Genomic DNA, 16,041 nt, shown 5'->3' with positions numbered 1-16,041 from the left:
GTGTCTTGAGACAAAGGAATTGGAATTTTACCACAAAAACATAATGCTGACATTACAGTAAAGCTGCAACTGTAAAATCAGCATGTTTTTTTTTTTAATTTAGGCTCTGAGTCAATTTTTGTCGGAGCCCAATCTTATAGACATTAGTGTCATGATAGGAAGGGAGGATCTGATGAAGGGAGAACACCTCCATCCCCTCCTTATCTTTAACATCTTGAGCTTGGTATAAGATAGTATTTCATATTCACTCAAGATGAAGTACAATCTTGGAACACATGAATTATATCCCTCCTTTTTCAAAAATATTAACCTTGACCTACTAGATATTTAGTCATGGACACAGCCAGATAGAGGAACAGCTAGGGCAAGGCCGGGACACAGCTCACTGAACTACACTTTGAGCACTATATTCAAATCATGTCTATCCTTTCTCTTGGTCTGAGTTTCTCAGCATTTCAAACAAGCAACTCATAGTTTGAAAAAGTAATAGGTAACGCTTTATTTTATAGCCTGTTTTAAGCTGGGACTTGGTATTTCTATGGTCTTTGCTAGGAAACAATGCGGTAAAATCTTACCACTTTCTGAATTGAAACTCATAGTTTGGGGCAGTTCTCTTTTTTCCTCTGGCAGACTGGAACTTGATTTCTGCCTCGGTCACGGACTCTCTGGTGTGTCCTGTAGTTGGTCCTTGACCTCCTGTCTCCTTGGCTCTCCCAGACAGACTTCTTGAACAAACATCCCATTCCAGAATTTCATGCCCAACTAACCTTGTTTAAATCATGTCAGAAAATATAATCTCGCAAATCTACATTTCTGACTGATGCTTTTCCCTCAGAACCCACAAGCAACTTATCTTTCTGGATCAAATAACCCTCCACATGTTTCCCGTAACCATTTCATATTTCTAATTGTCGTTGTTATTCTGAACGGTTCAAATTGTACAAGTCCCAGCCAGTGACAAACACAGAGCGTGGATGTTTGTTTCTGTGTTTATTTGTGTATGAAATGTTAGACAGGACCAGGGAAGAATTACTGGGAAAACAGAAGAGATGAACATGAAATGGACACACTGACTGTAGCATGTTGTACAGCTTCATTCCATTTGTATTCAAGGGCTAAATTCGTTGAAAGATACTCAGCTAAAATGTGGTTACAATTACAGTGAACAAAAATGCTTTTACTATCTTGGACTGTACTGAATTTTGATTCGATTTACAGTGTAATGTAATTTAACTTGGCTCGTCTACAATTCTGTCCCCAGGCTTCTTTGTACCCTTTATCATTCTGCCAGCTCGGAGAGACAAAGAGAGTCCAGCAGTGGTTCCCTGTCTCTTTCATTTGTTCTAATGAGCAATCCAGCCATGGAGAGAATTTAGCTTAAGATCAATGGTGTTCAACTCTAGTCCTGGAGTTACGTAATGTATGCTGGTTTTGTCCTTGCTTTTTAATCAGGGACTAATTTATTATTGGGTAACCAGGTGTGTGGACTGAGACTCTCCGGTTGAAATGAATTGATTAAGTGCCAGGGAGAAATTCATTCCTGCATGGAAAACCCTCTTGGACTGTAGTATATTGGACTGGATTCCAATATAATTTAACAGCATTAACTAACATCATAATTTGGTTTATTTAACATTTTAATAAAGTATTTCTGTAAAATGTTTCTTTGTATCTTTCTTCAAGGAGGTGGATGTGATCTCAGACTTGATAGGAGACGATGCCAAATCTCTGTCAAAAGAGTGAAACTTCATTCAAGTTTCTGTAAGTTCACACTTCAGGAGTTTAGGAAAACAGAATATAAGTAAGCCTGTTTAAACACTACGACAATTGTTTATGTTATTGCCAATATGTTCATTTTTTGCTGTTCCGATGTCCAACTCAACAATATTCCACTCTTTTCTGAAAATTGCTTTTAATTTGGGTCCATAGGTGAACAGTTCTTGCTTGTCTGAAGTTGGAAAACCGCTGAGTGTGTTGGAGGAGGTAGACCGCGCACTCCTGCATCCAGTGGTCATTATTTGGGTGAGTTGAGTTCACATGGGGATAAATGTGTGAATAGAGCCTCATGAATTCCCAGTTGCCTTACCAACACTCTTGTTCTGGTACTGGAAATTAGACTCTCTTCACTTCTCTGTGCTTGGGGCTCTTTGCTATTTACTGTTCACTTTGCTTGTCGTGAGTTGGCCCTGTTGCTTTAAGGATGGACTGTAAGCTTGCGAAGGCCATGGAACCCTCTGATGTTTGGGTATCCCAGTAGCAATCACACACATTCAGAACAAGGTGAGTTAGCAGAGTTAACAGAGAACATTGTGTATGTGGGTGTTGTCTGTGCTTAGTGGACTTAGTGGACGTTTATCATGACTCAATCAGGTTTCCCACACTGTGAATGAACTTGTGTTGGGTGTTTTCTACAGCACACGTCTGGCCCGGGCAGGCTCTAGTTTCCTCAAGGTACATGTACTACATGGCCAGACAACCTTTTTCCTCTTGTAAAATGTTCACTTTGCAGTCTACCTCTGGTCCCTCCGACGAAACGATGTTGCTGTTTAGAAACCCTATACACCCCCCCCCCTTCCCCGAGAGCACTTCACTCCTTTCACTTACCGTTTGGCTCGGTTCAGATGTCAATATCAACCACAGAGCAACATTAACTCATGACAGCTCAAGTAGAACCCCCCGCGAATTGATCTAATTGGAACCCAAAATAAATATTTACGGTATGAAGGGCCTATTGACTTTTTGTGATTTTACCTTTTCACCCCGGCAACAGCACAACTGCCAAAACAAAGTGAGGGGAAAAAGGTGCAGTGGGCTTGGGGAAGTTGCATTCTGTTTTTTCTCTAAGCAAGTCTTTACGTCTTCAAAACAACTCGGTTTTAATCATTGCAAAGGCCATACAGGATAACTTGATTAAACCGCTCGCCTTGATTTGTGTTGTAAGGCCTTGTTAGGTCTTCAGTGAACCTCTGTGCACGCAAGTACACACACACACACACACACACACACACACACACACACACACACACACACACACACACACACACACACACACACACACACACACACACACACACACACACACACACACACACAAACACACAAACAAACAAACAAACAAACAAACAAACAAACAAAACAAAAAACAGCTCCTCTCCAGCGGTATGGAGCTAGGTTCCAGGCTGCATTAGGGTGGGAGCAACGCTCTCCACCACACCAGAGTAAATGCATCTGTGTCTGAGTTTTCCCCACAGCTCTTACTGTGGACCAGATGCCCTTTTCACAAGTAGAGAACCCTAGGACTCCCTAGATCCAGCACCTTATTGAAAATACATTTACTCCCAGCCTAAGTCGATTTCATGGCAGCTTAAGGTTGTCCTACATTGAACATCAGCATCATGGGAAGGCTTATATCCAAACAGAGTTAGTGAGGTGGGAGGCTGAATTCAAAACAAGAGTTGCCTCACATAGCGATCTAAGAATTTCCCCGTCTTAAGCGAGGATGCAAAATCAACAGTGAGGGAGAGGGATATCTGGGTGGCGTTAGATGGCACACGTTGTTCTTTCTTGATGACAGCGTTTCCCAAACTCGGTTCTCGAGGACCCAAGGGGCGCACCTTTTGGTTTTTACCCTAACACTAAACAGCTGATTCAAATGATCAAAAGTGGATGATTAGTTGATTATTTGAATCAGCTGTGTAGTGCTAGGGCAATAAAACAAAACGTGCACCTCTTGAGGACCGAGTTTGGGAAACCCTGGCTTAGTCTGTAGCATTAAACAATGACCTAGCAATCAGAGTGGGAGATAATAGAGTTTCACAGACAGAGTGCGTGGCAATCGATTCAGTATGTGCCTGGTAATGATCCCGTCTAGACTTAAGCCAAACTGGCACCTTCTACTACAGCAAAACAAATCAATAATATCACTTATTTGAATTGAAACAGATGTTGATAGACGACAAGTGACTTACTTGACTTATTCAAGAAATACTTGACTCATAGTCATATAATGATGTATAATAGGTTTATAACAGATTAATGAACACATTTGACACTGAGCTTACAACACAAATCCTGTATAAGAAGACATAATTGGAGTGAATTCACCCTGTCGAGTGTCAGTCAACAGCCCAATTAGAAATAGACGTTTAGCACCAGCATGCTTTCCCATCCCATGCATGACACATTAAGTGACTCATCAAAGCTGGTTTATGCTGTCTTAATGTGGGCCCATCTATCTAAATAAACACCATGAGGCCTTTCCACCTGAACCAGAGGGATTACTACCTCCAGAGTCCTATCCAACGTGTGTTTACCCCGAACACCACAACACACTCCTCCAATATCCCTCCCAAACGAGGACCTTTAAATAAACATGCTTGTTCAGTCGCAGCATGTCTTTCTTCCAAGTGTTTGAACAATGTGCTTTAATTGATCCAAGGTTTAATCATTCTCTAAGTCTCTGTAAGAGATTGTCATTATTGGCAGGAGATGCATGTCTGACTGGGTGTGGCGGGGCTTCTTTTGATAGGTGTATTTGAACGTGTCGGGGGGACGATTCGTCCGCCAGCGAGCCGATGGGAGGAGAGCCGGCGGCCATGATGGAGCTCGCCACAGGAACCAAGCTCGGAAATATTTTAGTCTATGGCATCCAGCTTTATCACTCAAAGGTATGCCCCCATGTTTTTTTTGTGTTGTTTTTATATATGTCTGGTCTTACGTTCTCCTGGATTTAGAGTCCCCCTGGAATGCACTTTTCAAAAAACCAAACAAAACACAATGAGAACTGTGTAAGTCCTTGTTCCAGAGTCTTGTTTCCTCATGCATTTGGTCTTGAGGCTAATTGTGCTGTCTGTGTTAGATGTTGGACGTGTGCGTGTGCTTACATGTGTGGGTGATTGGTGGGTGGAATATAACCTTTTAACCTTTCCATCCAGACACGGATGTTGCGTTTTGTTTTTTTATAAAAGAAACATGCAGAGGATAAAGATGTCCTCTGAGTGTGAAAAAGACATGTTACACTTACACACACATTGGTTCAAGTGTTTGCCCTACCACATACATACCTCAGCTGTGTCTCATTGGAAGGCTCTGCTCTGGATGGTGTTTGAGGTTCCCCATTGGCCTGTCAAAGGTTCACTGCAGTTGTCAGGGTTGATGTGGTTGATGTGAAATGTGTTTCTGTCGGCATTTACATGATTATATGAATGTGAAACCCTCCTAACACTGGATTAGAGATGGCGGGATATGTGTTACTGAAGCGATTGGATTACTGCTGGCTAGTGGCTATGTTGCGCTCACCCACAACAGTAGGTCGCAGTAGCTGGAAAGGATATAGAAAAGCCAGATGTTCTCACAATAGAAAAGCCCCCCCCCCCCCCCCCCCCCCCAAATATATATAATGGTTGTAATCATGTTTGTGCAACAATTGATATACATGCCAGTGAGCTTTGTGTTTGTGATAGATTGAGCTATTTGGACAAATGACAGCTTCAATTTCTTGGCAGCAATAACACATCACAAACCAATGGCAATACCACACTGTTCGGGGAAGATCGAGAGAGGTTTCAACCATCTCTTTTGATTTTAGTCTTGTCAGAATTAGCTAGGAGGAATTCAACCTGAGTAGTGGAGTGAAGATGGCTTTCCATTTTTTGGAGTGTCAACAACATGCGGCCGTCAGTCTTTAATGTCAACGTGTCATCTAATTAAAACAAGGTGCTCTGTATTCTTTACGGGGAAGCGTGTGATGCACCTACTTCACATGTGAGTTTGATTGTGCTATCGGATGTTGGGTCTTTGGTCCGCAATTCCCAGCATGCCAGAGTCTTCCACTGACCTAAGAGTGATGCTCTTAATTAGTCATTCCTGTTCCAGTTTTATGAGAAAATGCTTATCCTTATCAGATAGTGGAATAGCCGACTAAGACCTTGCATAAATCACTGTGATAGGTTTTCTGTTATAATGAGGATAATTCTTCCCAGATGGGCTTATTCATACTTGTCAAAACTCCCTATTTCAGTCCTCCTGGCCTCCAGATATGTACAAATATATCTATGTTAATGCACATCCACAACTTAAACTCATTGCGTCTGTGTTATTTCATTTTCATATCACCCAAATGGCTGGACAGTATTTAATGAATTGTTATTTAAAACAATATCCCAAAGGTACTTAAGACCCTGTTCAATCAGTCATTGTAACTCCGTGACTGGGAAACCTAACCAAGATTGTATGTAGAGTTCCTATACTGTACATAGTGCAAAGAGCAAACCTTAGGTTACCATTGTGTGAAAACAAATTGATATGTATCGATCTATGACTATGTTAGCCAAGCACTCACTGACACACATTGACACTGTAATTATAACAAAAATTGAAAGTCAGTGATTGTTTTGTTGTGTGTTTGTCTCTCCAAACGAAATGTTAAATAGCAATATTGTTTTTGGATGCTAGAATTTCCATGTTGTTTAGAGATGGAATTCTTTAGTTAGTCATGTAGAGGGATTCTTGTTGTAAGAACTCGATAAGGATCAGTAAACCCACTCTGGTAAATACAGTCTCAAATATCATATTGAAAACAGTTGTTCTTATTGTTGGAGACTCGCCTGATTTCCCCTTTGACATCTGTAAGTATAGATTTTGTCTTGTTTCATTTCCTCGTATGCTAAGACAATTGGCCATTCTATGGGATTGCTGCAATAATTCCACTGTGGAGAACCTGGGGCGAAATGTCACCCAAGAATCTAATCGAATGTGAGGAGATGTGTTATTTTAAACCTTCACTGACTGGAATGAAACACATTATTTTACTATTGATATACACTACCGGTCAAAAGTTTTAGAACTCCTACTCATTCAAGGGTTTTTCTTTATTTTTACTAATTTCTACATTGTAGAATAATAGTGAAGACATCAAAACTATGAAATAACACATATGCAATCATGTAGTAACCAAAAAAAGTGTTAAACAAATCAAATTATTTTTTATATTTGAGATTCTTCAAATAGCCACCCTTAGCTTTGCACACTCTTGGCATTCTCTCAACCAGTTTCATCTGGAATGCTTTTCCAACAGTCTTGAAGGAGTTCCCACATGCTGAGCACTTGTTGGCTGCTATTCCTTCACTCTGCGGTCCGACTCATCCCAAACCATGTCAATTTGGAGGTCGGGTCATCTGATGCAGCACTCCGTCACTCTCCTTCTTGGTAAAATAGCCCTTACACAGCCTGGAGGTGTGTTGGGTCATTGTCTTTTTGAAAAACAAATGATAGTCCCACTAAGCCCAAACCAGATGGGATGGCGTATCACTGCAGAATACTGTGGTAGCCATGCTGGTTAAGTGTGCCTTTTGAATTCTAAATAAATCACAGACAGTGTCCCCAGCAAAGCACCATAACACCACCTTCTCCATGCTTTACGGTGGAAAATACACGTGCGAAGATCATCCGTTCACCCACATCGAACCAAAGGACAAATTTCCACCAGTCTAATGTCCATTGTTCGTGTTTCTTGGGCCAAGCAAGTCTCTTCTTCTTATTGATGTCCTTTAGTAGTGGTTTCTTTGCAGCAATTCGACCACGAAGGCCTGATTCACACAGTCTGCTCTGAACAGTGGATGTTGAAATGTGTATGTTACTTGAACTCTGTGAAGCATTTATTTGGGCTGCAATTTCTGAGGTGCAGTTAACTCTAATGAATTTATTCTCTGCAGCAGAAGTAACTCTGGGTCTTCCTTTCCTGTGGCGGTCCTCATGAGAGCCAGTTTCATCATAGCGCTTGATGGTTTTTGCGACTGCACTTGAAGAAACTTTCTAAGTTCTTAAAATTTTCCATATTGACTGACCTTCATGTCTTAAAGTAATGATGGACTATCGTTTCTCTTTGCTTATTTGAGCTGTTCTTGCAAATATGGACTTGGTCTCAAATGCATCAAGAAATTACACAAATTAACTTTTAGGAAGGCACACCTGTTAATTGAAATGCATGAAGCTGGTTGAGAGAATGCCAAGAGTGTGCAAAGCTGTCATCAAGGTAAAGGATGAATCTGGTAGTGTAGATCCCCTAATGCAGCAAGAGGAAGTTGCAAGCAAAATTACCTGTTGGTGTCTGGTGATAGTGGAGTACATTTTCAGTATTGCACTATTGTATACTCTGCAACCTGAATGCAATGTAGTATATTTATCAGGACCAGTAATGGAGTGGTTAAACTAATATCTTACTGGGAGACAATGTTTTATTGTATTAGGAGACTATGTCTTTGATATTACATGCGGGGTCCCGCAGGGATCTATTCTTGACCCCTTGCATTTCTCCATAGTCTCCACCCCAAACTAATGTTCTTGTTGTTTCAGGATTATTACTGGTTGGTTGTATTCTCTGTTTTTGCTCACTATCGACTTGGTCCTTAGAGAGGGGAAGGAGAAATATAATGTAGTCTATGTTAGGGCTGGGTGGTATACCGTATTTTTTTGCACACTGGTTTGGGTTTTTACTTTAACTTCTATAACGGTATTTTAATGTTTGGTTTGTTAAATGTGATACGCCGTGTGTAACGTCCATTTGTATAGTTTACTTGAGTCATCCCTCCGCTCTCTCTCCATGCGGCTTTCCACACAGACCTAGTCCCAGCCCGTCACTCAACGAGCGCATTTGCTGTTGCTTGACCACGAGACACTTTCGTTCAGTCTGCATGGTCAATGCAGCACATGCAACAATGTTGATGTCAACGATGTTGTTTCCACTTTGATCTTAATATAAATATAATTACAATATTAGTTTGTGTTTCTTACATCTGCAAACAACTAGTTTGTATTTTCTTAGCAAGTTAAGCTAAATCGTGTTAGCCACTAATGCTAATCGCTAGTTAGGTGGCTAGCTAACTAAGTTAGCTAATAAAAGTACTGAGTCAGAGCAAACGTAGCCAGCTAATAGAGTCTGATACCAGTACTGGTGGAGGCCTAAATCAGCATGTTGTTTGTGCAACAGTATCTTCTAAATCAAATAGGAATAGGCTAAGCATGAATATGTTGGCTACATTAATAAATATTTAATGTAGCCAAAGATTATAGGAAACACTGAACATCACTTTGGTTCCTACCCTGTCACAATAACTCCTCCGTGGTATTTTAATTTGTTGTCATGTCAAACAACACTGTATTCAAAGTGCCCACTATTATTTATATTCTAACTATAGAATTAGAATAAACATTCTATTTCCATGATTCCAAAAGTTCACCCAAGTGTTTTGATCTAAATCGCAATTGCAACATTTGGTTATAAATAAGGCCTAGTATTTTTGCCCATATCGTGGCAGTGTGGAAATGATCTCAAATAAGTGCAGGAAATGCAGAAATTGATGAAAATGCAGGAAATTATTTTAGGTTGAAGTTGAATTGAACAGTATAAAACAATCAGACCGGAGAAGACCCTTTGAAATAATGTAGAATATATGTGTTGCCACCCTAGGATCATGCACTACTCTTAAAGCAAATGTAGAACTTTTATTAATCAAAAATGTCAAATACCGTGAAAAATACCATGATATGATATTTTGGCCATATCACCCAGCCCTAGTCTGTGCATGAGTTAATGTGACCCCAAAATGACCTGCTTAACAACATACAGCTCTTGTTCCTCCTTAAATGTTTTAACTTTTGGTGTTAAATGAATGGTTGTTGTCAACCACAGTAAGTAGGGATAGAGAAGAACAATAATGGAGATAATTGAAATGCTTCTGTTATGTATCATACGGGGGGAATACAAGACACACCCTGAAGTCTGTACAGGATAATGGTGAACTGAATGTCTGCGGTTTGAGTTATATTTATCTACAGTAGAATGGATTGCCACATAAGTACACTTTTGCACATATTAATGGCAACTTCAGTAGTATTTTAGCTTTAAAGATGAATAAATGCATGCCATTTTAAGTTTTAAAAAATTATGAATTTCTTCATCCCCAACTCATTGGCCTTCAGAAAATGTATTTTTGGACCCAAAGTTGATCTACTGAAAGGAGCCATGACTGTGGTTTCATGTTATTCAAGGCAACACCCACAGCTGGAACGCAGCGTGGCAGAACCATTCCTGTTTACCTAAGGTAAAGATTTCTCCCAAGCTGAACAAATGGAGTCATGGACAATGAACTGCCGCCTTTGTGGAAAAATCTGTGATCAAAGCCCCTCCACAGACCTGTTGCGATGGTGTTATTCAACCTGACCAAAGATGCACACCTGACATGTGTGCCATGATGTGTGAACACTGAACACTCAGACCATTTAAGCTGAAGTTGTCGGTGGTGAGAGTTGGGAGACGCTCTAGTGCAGTAAACCGATCTTACGGTGTGAAAACTATGATCGTATCCCCTATCAATGGCTGCCGCGGCGATAGGAAGTGTCACCGGATCCCCCCCAGTCCAGGGTCCTGGCAACCTGTCACCGCATGAAAAGAGGGTTGTCACAGTGATATATGGGCGCTCTAATCCCTGCAGGGAGAGCCCTGATGTTTACCCGCCCCGCGTTTCCTTCTCCTCAAAGATCCCAGACCAGGAATACCTTAAACCTGAGAAGAGATTAGCCTCTGGAAAAAAAGAAAGAAAAACGAGAGTAAGAAAAAGGGAAGGCGTTATAGTTCTATTCTCTTCCCTGTTTAGGTCCACCGTCCGCATGGCAGGCAGGCGAAACTGTACACCCTTCTCATAGTCTCACCTGGACGTGCACCCTCGCCGAGGTCACAGGGGATCATGGGAGAGCAGGGACGACCACCGCCACTGCGGTCTCGGGCACGCTCCCAATCACTCTCAACCACAGCTCAACAGTTCTCCTTGACTAAGATGCCACGTGTATTTGTGTTAACTAAGATGGGTTATAGACCTTGAGTAGCGCACCCTTCAAGAGTACTTCCATATGGGGTGGGAGGTAGCTGATCTGATAAGGTGAAAAATCTGTTGATCTGCCCTTGAGCAAGGCACTTAATTGCTTCATACCCAAATTGCTCCAGGGTCGCCGTGAATAATGGCTGAACCCTGGCCGTGACCCCACTCTAGGAGGGTGTCTCAGGAGGAGTTGGGATATGCAAAAAACACATTTCAATTTCAAACCTCACACTTGTACTGGTTACCTACTTGTACATGCAGTGAAACAGAACAAATGTAAGCACTATTTTACCTTTGTTAGAAAAGGACCCACACTGACACGGTGAGAATGCAAGGAATAAGGAAAACTGTAATTAAAACAGTAATTCAAATACATGTGGTTAGTTTGCTCTGTTGATTTGAAATCTGTCATGTACCAGGGTTTGGAAAAGTGTACTGTATAATTTGAGGCACTGCGTAGGAAAAGTGCACGGCTGAACGAACCATAGATAAAGTGAATCAAGTGCTTGCAAAAACTCAACCCCAATGTGAAAGCTGTTTTGTGTCACTCCAATAACATATCCGACAGCGCTGACAGATTTGGCCAGTCTTCTGTAGATCTTCTAATGGTTAGCATCAGATTTATGTTCCAATATGCAGCCGCTCATTCACACCGTATTTTCCCCTGTCATAAGCCTAATTAGTTCTCTTTGTTTTCTGATAATGATGACTGTTACTGTTATGGTGGAGCCCTGTGGAAACCGAGATAAGAAACCCCCTGGTTGAGTCTCAAATAGTACCCTTTCCTCTATATAGTGCACTACTTTTGAACCAGGGCCCATAGGGCCTTGGGAAGATGTGGACCCAGGCGACTTGCAGGATATCAAGCTTGATCTTTTGTGCCCAGAGTGCACCAGATGTGTGTCGGTATGTGTGAAACTCAACCGCAGGAGTTTGGCTAGGGAGGACTTAGACATACCAAAAGCACTGTTTACTCAGCTTTGATTTGGTCGATTAAAAAGACCAGCAATGGGTTCTCTCACTCTGTGATAAGACTTTACTTAGACTCTACACGTCCCAATTGGGGAAACGGCATTCCAACTACGGGAACTATTACAGACAAAAGGATATGTTCTTATAGTGGATTAATACATTCCAGGTCTCTCTTAATTAGTTTGTAAACATATACTCAGGCAAAGAATTCCAAAGTGTATTCATGTGAATTTATTTTACCACTTTGTGTACTGTGACCACCCACAGTATTGACCACCCACAGTATTGACCACCCACAGTATTGACCACCCACAGTATTGACCACTCACAGTATTGACCACTCACAGTATTGACCACCCACAGTATTGACCACTCACAGTATTGACCACCCACAGTATTGACCACCCACAGTATTGACCACTCACAGTATTGACCACTCACAGTATTGGCGGGTAGAGTTAACACATTTTTATTTTTATTTAACCTTTATTTAACCAGGTAGGCCAAGTTCTCATTTACAACTGCGACCTTGCCAAGATAAAGCAAAGCAGTGTGACAAAAACAACAACACAGAGTTACACATGGGACAAACAAACGTACAGTCAATAACATCATAGAAAAATCTGTATACAGTGTGTGCAAATAAAGTAACGAGTTAAGGCAAAAAATAGGCCAATAGTGGCGAAGTAATTACAATTTAGCAATTTACACTGGAGTAATATATGTGCAGATGATGATGTGCCAGTAGAAATACTGGTGTGCAAAAGAGGAGAAAAACAAAAACAAATATGGGGATGAGGTAGGTAGTTGGTTGGATGGGATATTTACAGATGGGCTGTGTACAACTGCAGCGATCGGTAAGCTGCTCTGACAGCTGACGCTTAAAGTTAGTGAGGGAGATATAAGTCTCCAACTTCAGTGATTTTTGCAATTCGTTCCAGTTATTGGCAGCAGAGAACTGGAAGGAACAACGGCCAAAGGAGGTGTTGGCTTTGGGGGTGACCAGTGAGCTGAGATAAGGCGGAGCTATACCTAGCAAAGACTTATAGATGACCTGGAGCCAGTGGGTTTGGCGACGAGTATGTAGCGAGGACCAGCCAACGAGAGCATACAGGTCGCAGTGGTGGGTAGTATATGGGGCTTTGGTGACAAAATGGATGGCACTGTGATAGACTGCATCCAATTTGCTGAGTAGAGTGTTGGAGGCTAATTTGTAAATGACATCGCCGAAGTCAAGGATTGGTAGGATAGTCTGTTTTATGAGCATACGTTTGGCAGCATGAGTGAAGGAAGCTTTGTTGCGAAATAGGAAGCCGATTCTAGATTTAACTTTGGATTGGAGATGCTTAACCTGTCTAGGATCAGCGTGGCGCTAGCGGCACCCCCCCCCCCCCCCCCCCACTGAAAAACCAGTGCCGCGAAATTCAAAAAAAATATATTTTTAAAATATTTAACTTTCACACATTAAAGTCCAATACAGCTAATGAAAGACACAGATCTTGTGAATCCAGTCAACATTTCCGATTTTTAAAATGTTTTACAGGGAAGACACAATATGTAAAGATGTACATCTATTACCTAAAAACACATTAGCATAATCCACCATCTTTTATTTGTCCACCAACACCAGTAGCCATCACCAATTCGGCTAAACTAAGATATTTATAGCCCCTAACCAACAAAAAAACTCATTAGATGACAGTCTGATAACATATTTATGGTATGGGATAGGTTTTGTTAGAAAAAAGTGCATATTTCAGGTAGACTTCATAGTTTACAATTGCACCCACCATCACAAATGGACTAGAATAATTACAATGAGCAACGTGTTTACCTAACTACTAATCATCAAACATTTCGTAAAAATACACAGCATACACGAATCGAAAGACACAGATCCTGTGAATACAGACAATATTTCAGATTTTCTAAGTGTCTTACAGCGAAAACACAATAAATCGTTATATTAGCTTAGCACATAGCAATTAGCAGCCCAGCATTGATTCTAGCCAAAGTGAGCGATAAAAGTCAACATCGCCAAAAGATATTAATTTTTTCACTAACCTTCTCAGAATTCTTCCGATGACACTCCTGTAACATCACATTACAACATGCATATACAGTTTGATCGAAAATGTTTATATTTAGCCACCAAAATCATGGTTAGACAATGTGAAATGTAACTCAGCTGGTCAGAATTTGTCCTTGCGCCACTTAGACAGTGATCTACTCTTATACATAAATACTCATAAACGTGACTAAAAAATATAGGGTGGACAGGGATTGATAGACAATTTAATTCTTAATACAATTGCGTTATTACATTTTTTAATTTATCCTTACTTTTCAATACAGTTTGCGCCAAGCGAAGCTACGTCAAAAAACATGGCGTCCTAAGCCACTAAAATGTTTCGACAGAAACACGATTTATCATAATAAAAATGTCCTACCTTGAGCTGTTCTTCCATCAGTATCTTGGGCAAAGGATCCTTTCTTGGGAGAAATCGTCTTTTGGTGGAAAGCTGTCCTCTTGCCATGTGGAAATGTCAACTGCGTTCGGGATGAACTGAAAAGCGTGCCCAACTTTTCACATCGTTGCAAAAATAAATGTCCCAAAATCGCACTAAACGGATATAAATTGCTATAAAACGCTTTAAATTAACTACTTTATGATGTTTGTAACTCCTATAACGAGTGAAAAGATGACCGGAGAAATATAACAGGCTAAACTAACGCTTGGAACAGGAGAGGGTCGGTGTCTTCCACGCGCGTTACGCAGCAAGAAAAGACTTGCTAGCTAAAGGTTTTTTTCATTTGTAGGGCCTGTGAACGAGCAATCGACCCCGTTGGAATCGTCATCACGTAAAGGCATCCAGGGGAAGACGTAAGAAGTGTCCGTATAGTCATAGCAACGACAGTGCCCTTTTAACTGACTTCAGAAAAGTGGCCAACATTTCTCAAATCTGACTCCATGTCAGGGAAATTGCTGTAGAATGGGCTCTGTTCCACTTAGAGACAAACTTTCAACTCCTATAGAAACTATAGACTGTTTTCTATCCAATAATAATAATAATATGCATATTGTACGATCAAGGATTTTGTGGGAAGCCGTTTAAAAAATTAGCCACATTAGCATAAATAGTCTAAACAGCGCCCCCATCCCCAACAGGTTAATGTGAGTCTGGAAGGAGAGTTTACAGCCTAGCCAAACACCTAGGTATTTGTAGTTTATAATGTTATAAGAGACATAGCACTGGAAGGATTACGTATATATATATTTCTTTTTGGGGGTGCGGGGAATAATAATAAAGGTATATTCTTTAAAAAAGTATGTATGTCTATATAGGTATGTGTATGTACACTGCTCAAAAAAATAAAAGGAACACTTAAACAACACAATGTAACTCCAAGTCAATCACACTTCTGTGAAATCAAACTGTCCACTTAGGAAGCAACACTGATTGACAATAAATTTCACATGCTGTTGTGCAAATGGAATTGACAAAAGGTGGAAATTACAGGCAATTAGCAAGACACCCCCAAAAAAGGAGTGATTCTGCAGGTGGTGACCACAGACCACTTCTCAGTTCCTATGCTTCCTGGCTGATGTTTTGGTAATTTTTGAATGCTGGCGGTGCTCTCACTCTAGTGGTAGCATGAGACGGAGTCTACAACCCACACAAGTGGCTCAGGTAGTGCAGTTCATCCAGGATGGCACATCAATGCGAGCTGTGGCAAAAAGGTTTGCTGTGTCTGTCAGCGTAGTGTCCAGAGCATGGAGGCGCTACCAGGAGACAGGCCAGTACATCAGAAGACGTGGAGGAGGCCGTAGGAGGGCAACAACCCAGCAGCAGGACCGCTACCTCCGCCTTTGTGCAAGGAGGTGCACTGCCAGCGCCCTGCAAAATGACCTCCAGCAGGCCACAAATGTGCATGTGTCTGCTCAAACGGTCAGAAACAGACTCCATGAGGGTGGTATGAGGGCCCGACGTCCACAGGTGGGGGTTGTGCTTACAGCCCAACGCCGTGCAGGACGTTTGGCATTTGCCAGAGAACACCAAGATTGGCAAATTCGCCACAGGCGCCCTGTGCTCTTCACAGATGAAAGCAGGTTCACACTGAGCACATGAGCACATGTGACAGACGTGACAGAGTCTGGAGACGCCGTGGAGAACGTTCGGCTGCCTGCAACATC

The 16,041-nt window shown here is 41.4% G+C and overlaps 1 protein-coding gene across 8 annotated transcripts in view; it reads left to right on the top strand.

Annotated features, from left to right (window-relative positions):
- Positions 1-16,041, top strand: part of LOC129837683 (homeobox protein MOX-2-like) — a 71,234-nt gene that overhangs the window by 11,292 nt on the left and 43,901 nt on the right. For 2 of the 8 annotated variants that reach the window (XM_055904038.1, XM_055904035.1), the window contains exons 7-8: positions 1,684-1,761; positions 1,930-4,667. In XM_055904038.1, the coding sequence (XP_055760013.1) occupies positions 4,642-4,667 (26 nt within the window). In that variant the 5' untranslated portion in view covers positions 1,684-1,761; positions 1,930-4,641. Of the gene's footprint in view, positions 1-1,261; positions 1,762-1,929; positions 4,668-16,041 lie in introns of all 8 variants that reach the window. The other 6 variants (XM_055904041.1, XM_055904033.1, XM_055904036.1 and 3 more) reach the window with 5 other exon arrangements.

The sequence above is a fragment of the Salvelinus fontinalis genome, chromosome 38 (assembly GCF_029448725.1).
Source record: "Salvelinus fontinalis isolate EN_2023a chromosome 38, ASM2944872v1, whole genome shotgun sequence".
Lineage (NCBI taxonomy): Eukaryota > Metazoa > Chordata > Actinopteri > Salmoniformes > Salmonidae > Salvelinus > Salvelinus fontinalis.
Note: the sequence above shows the minus strand (reverse complement) of the source record. Positions and strands in the feature narration are given on the sequence as shown.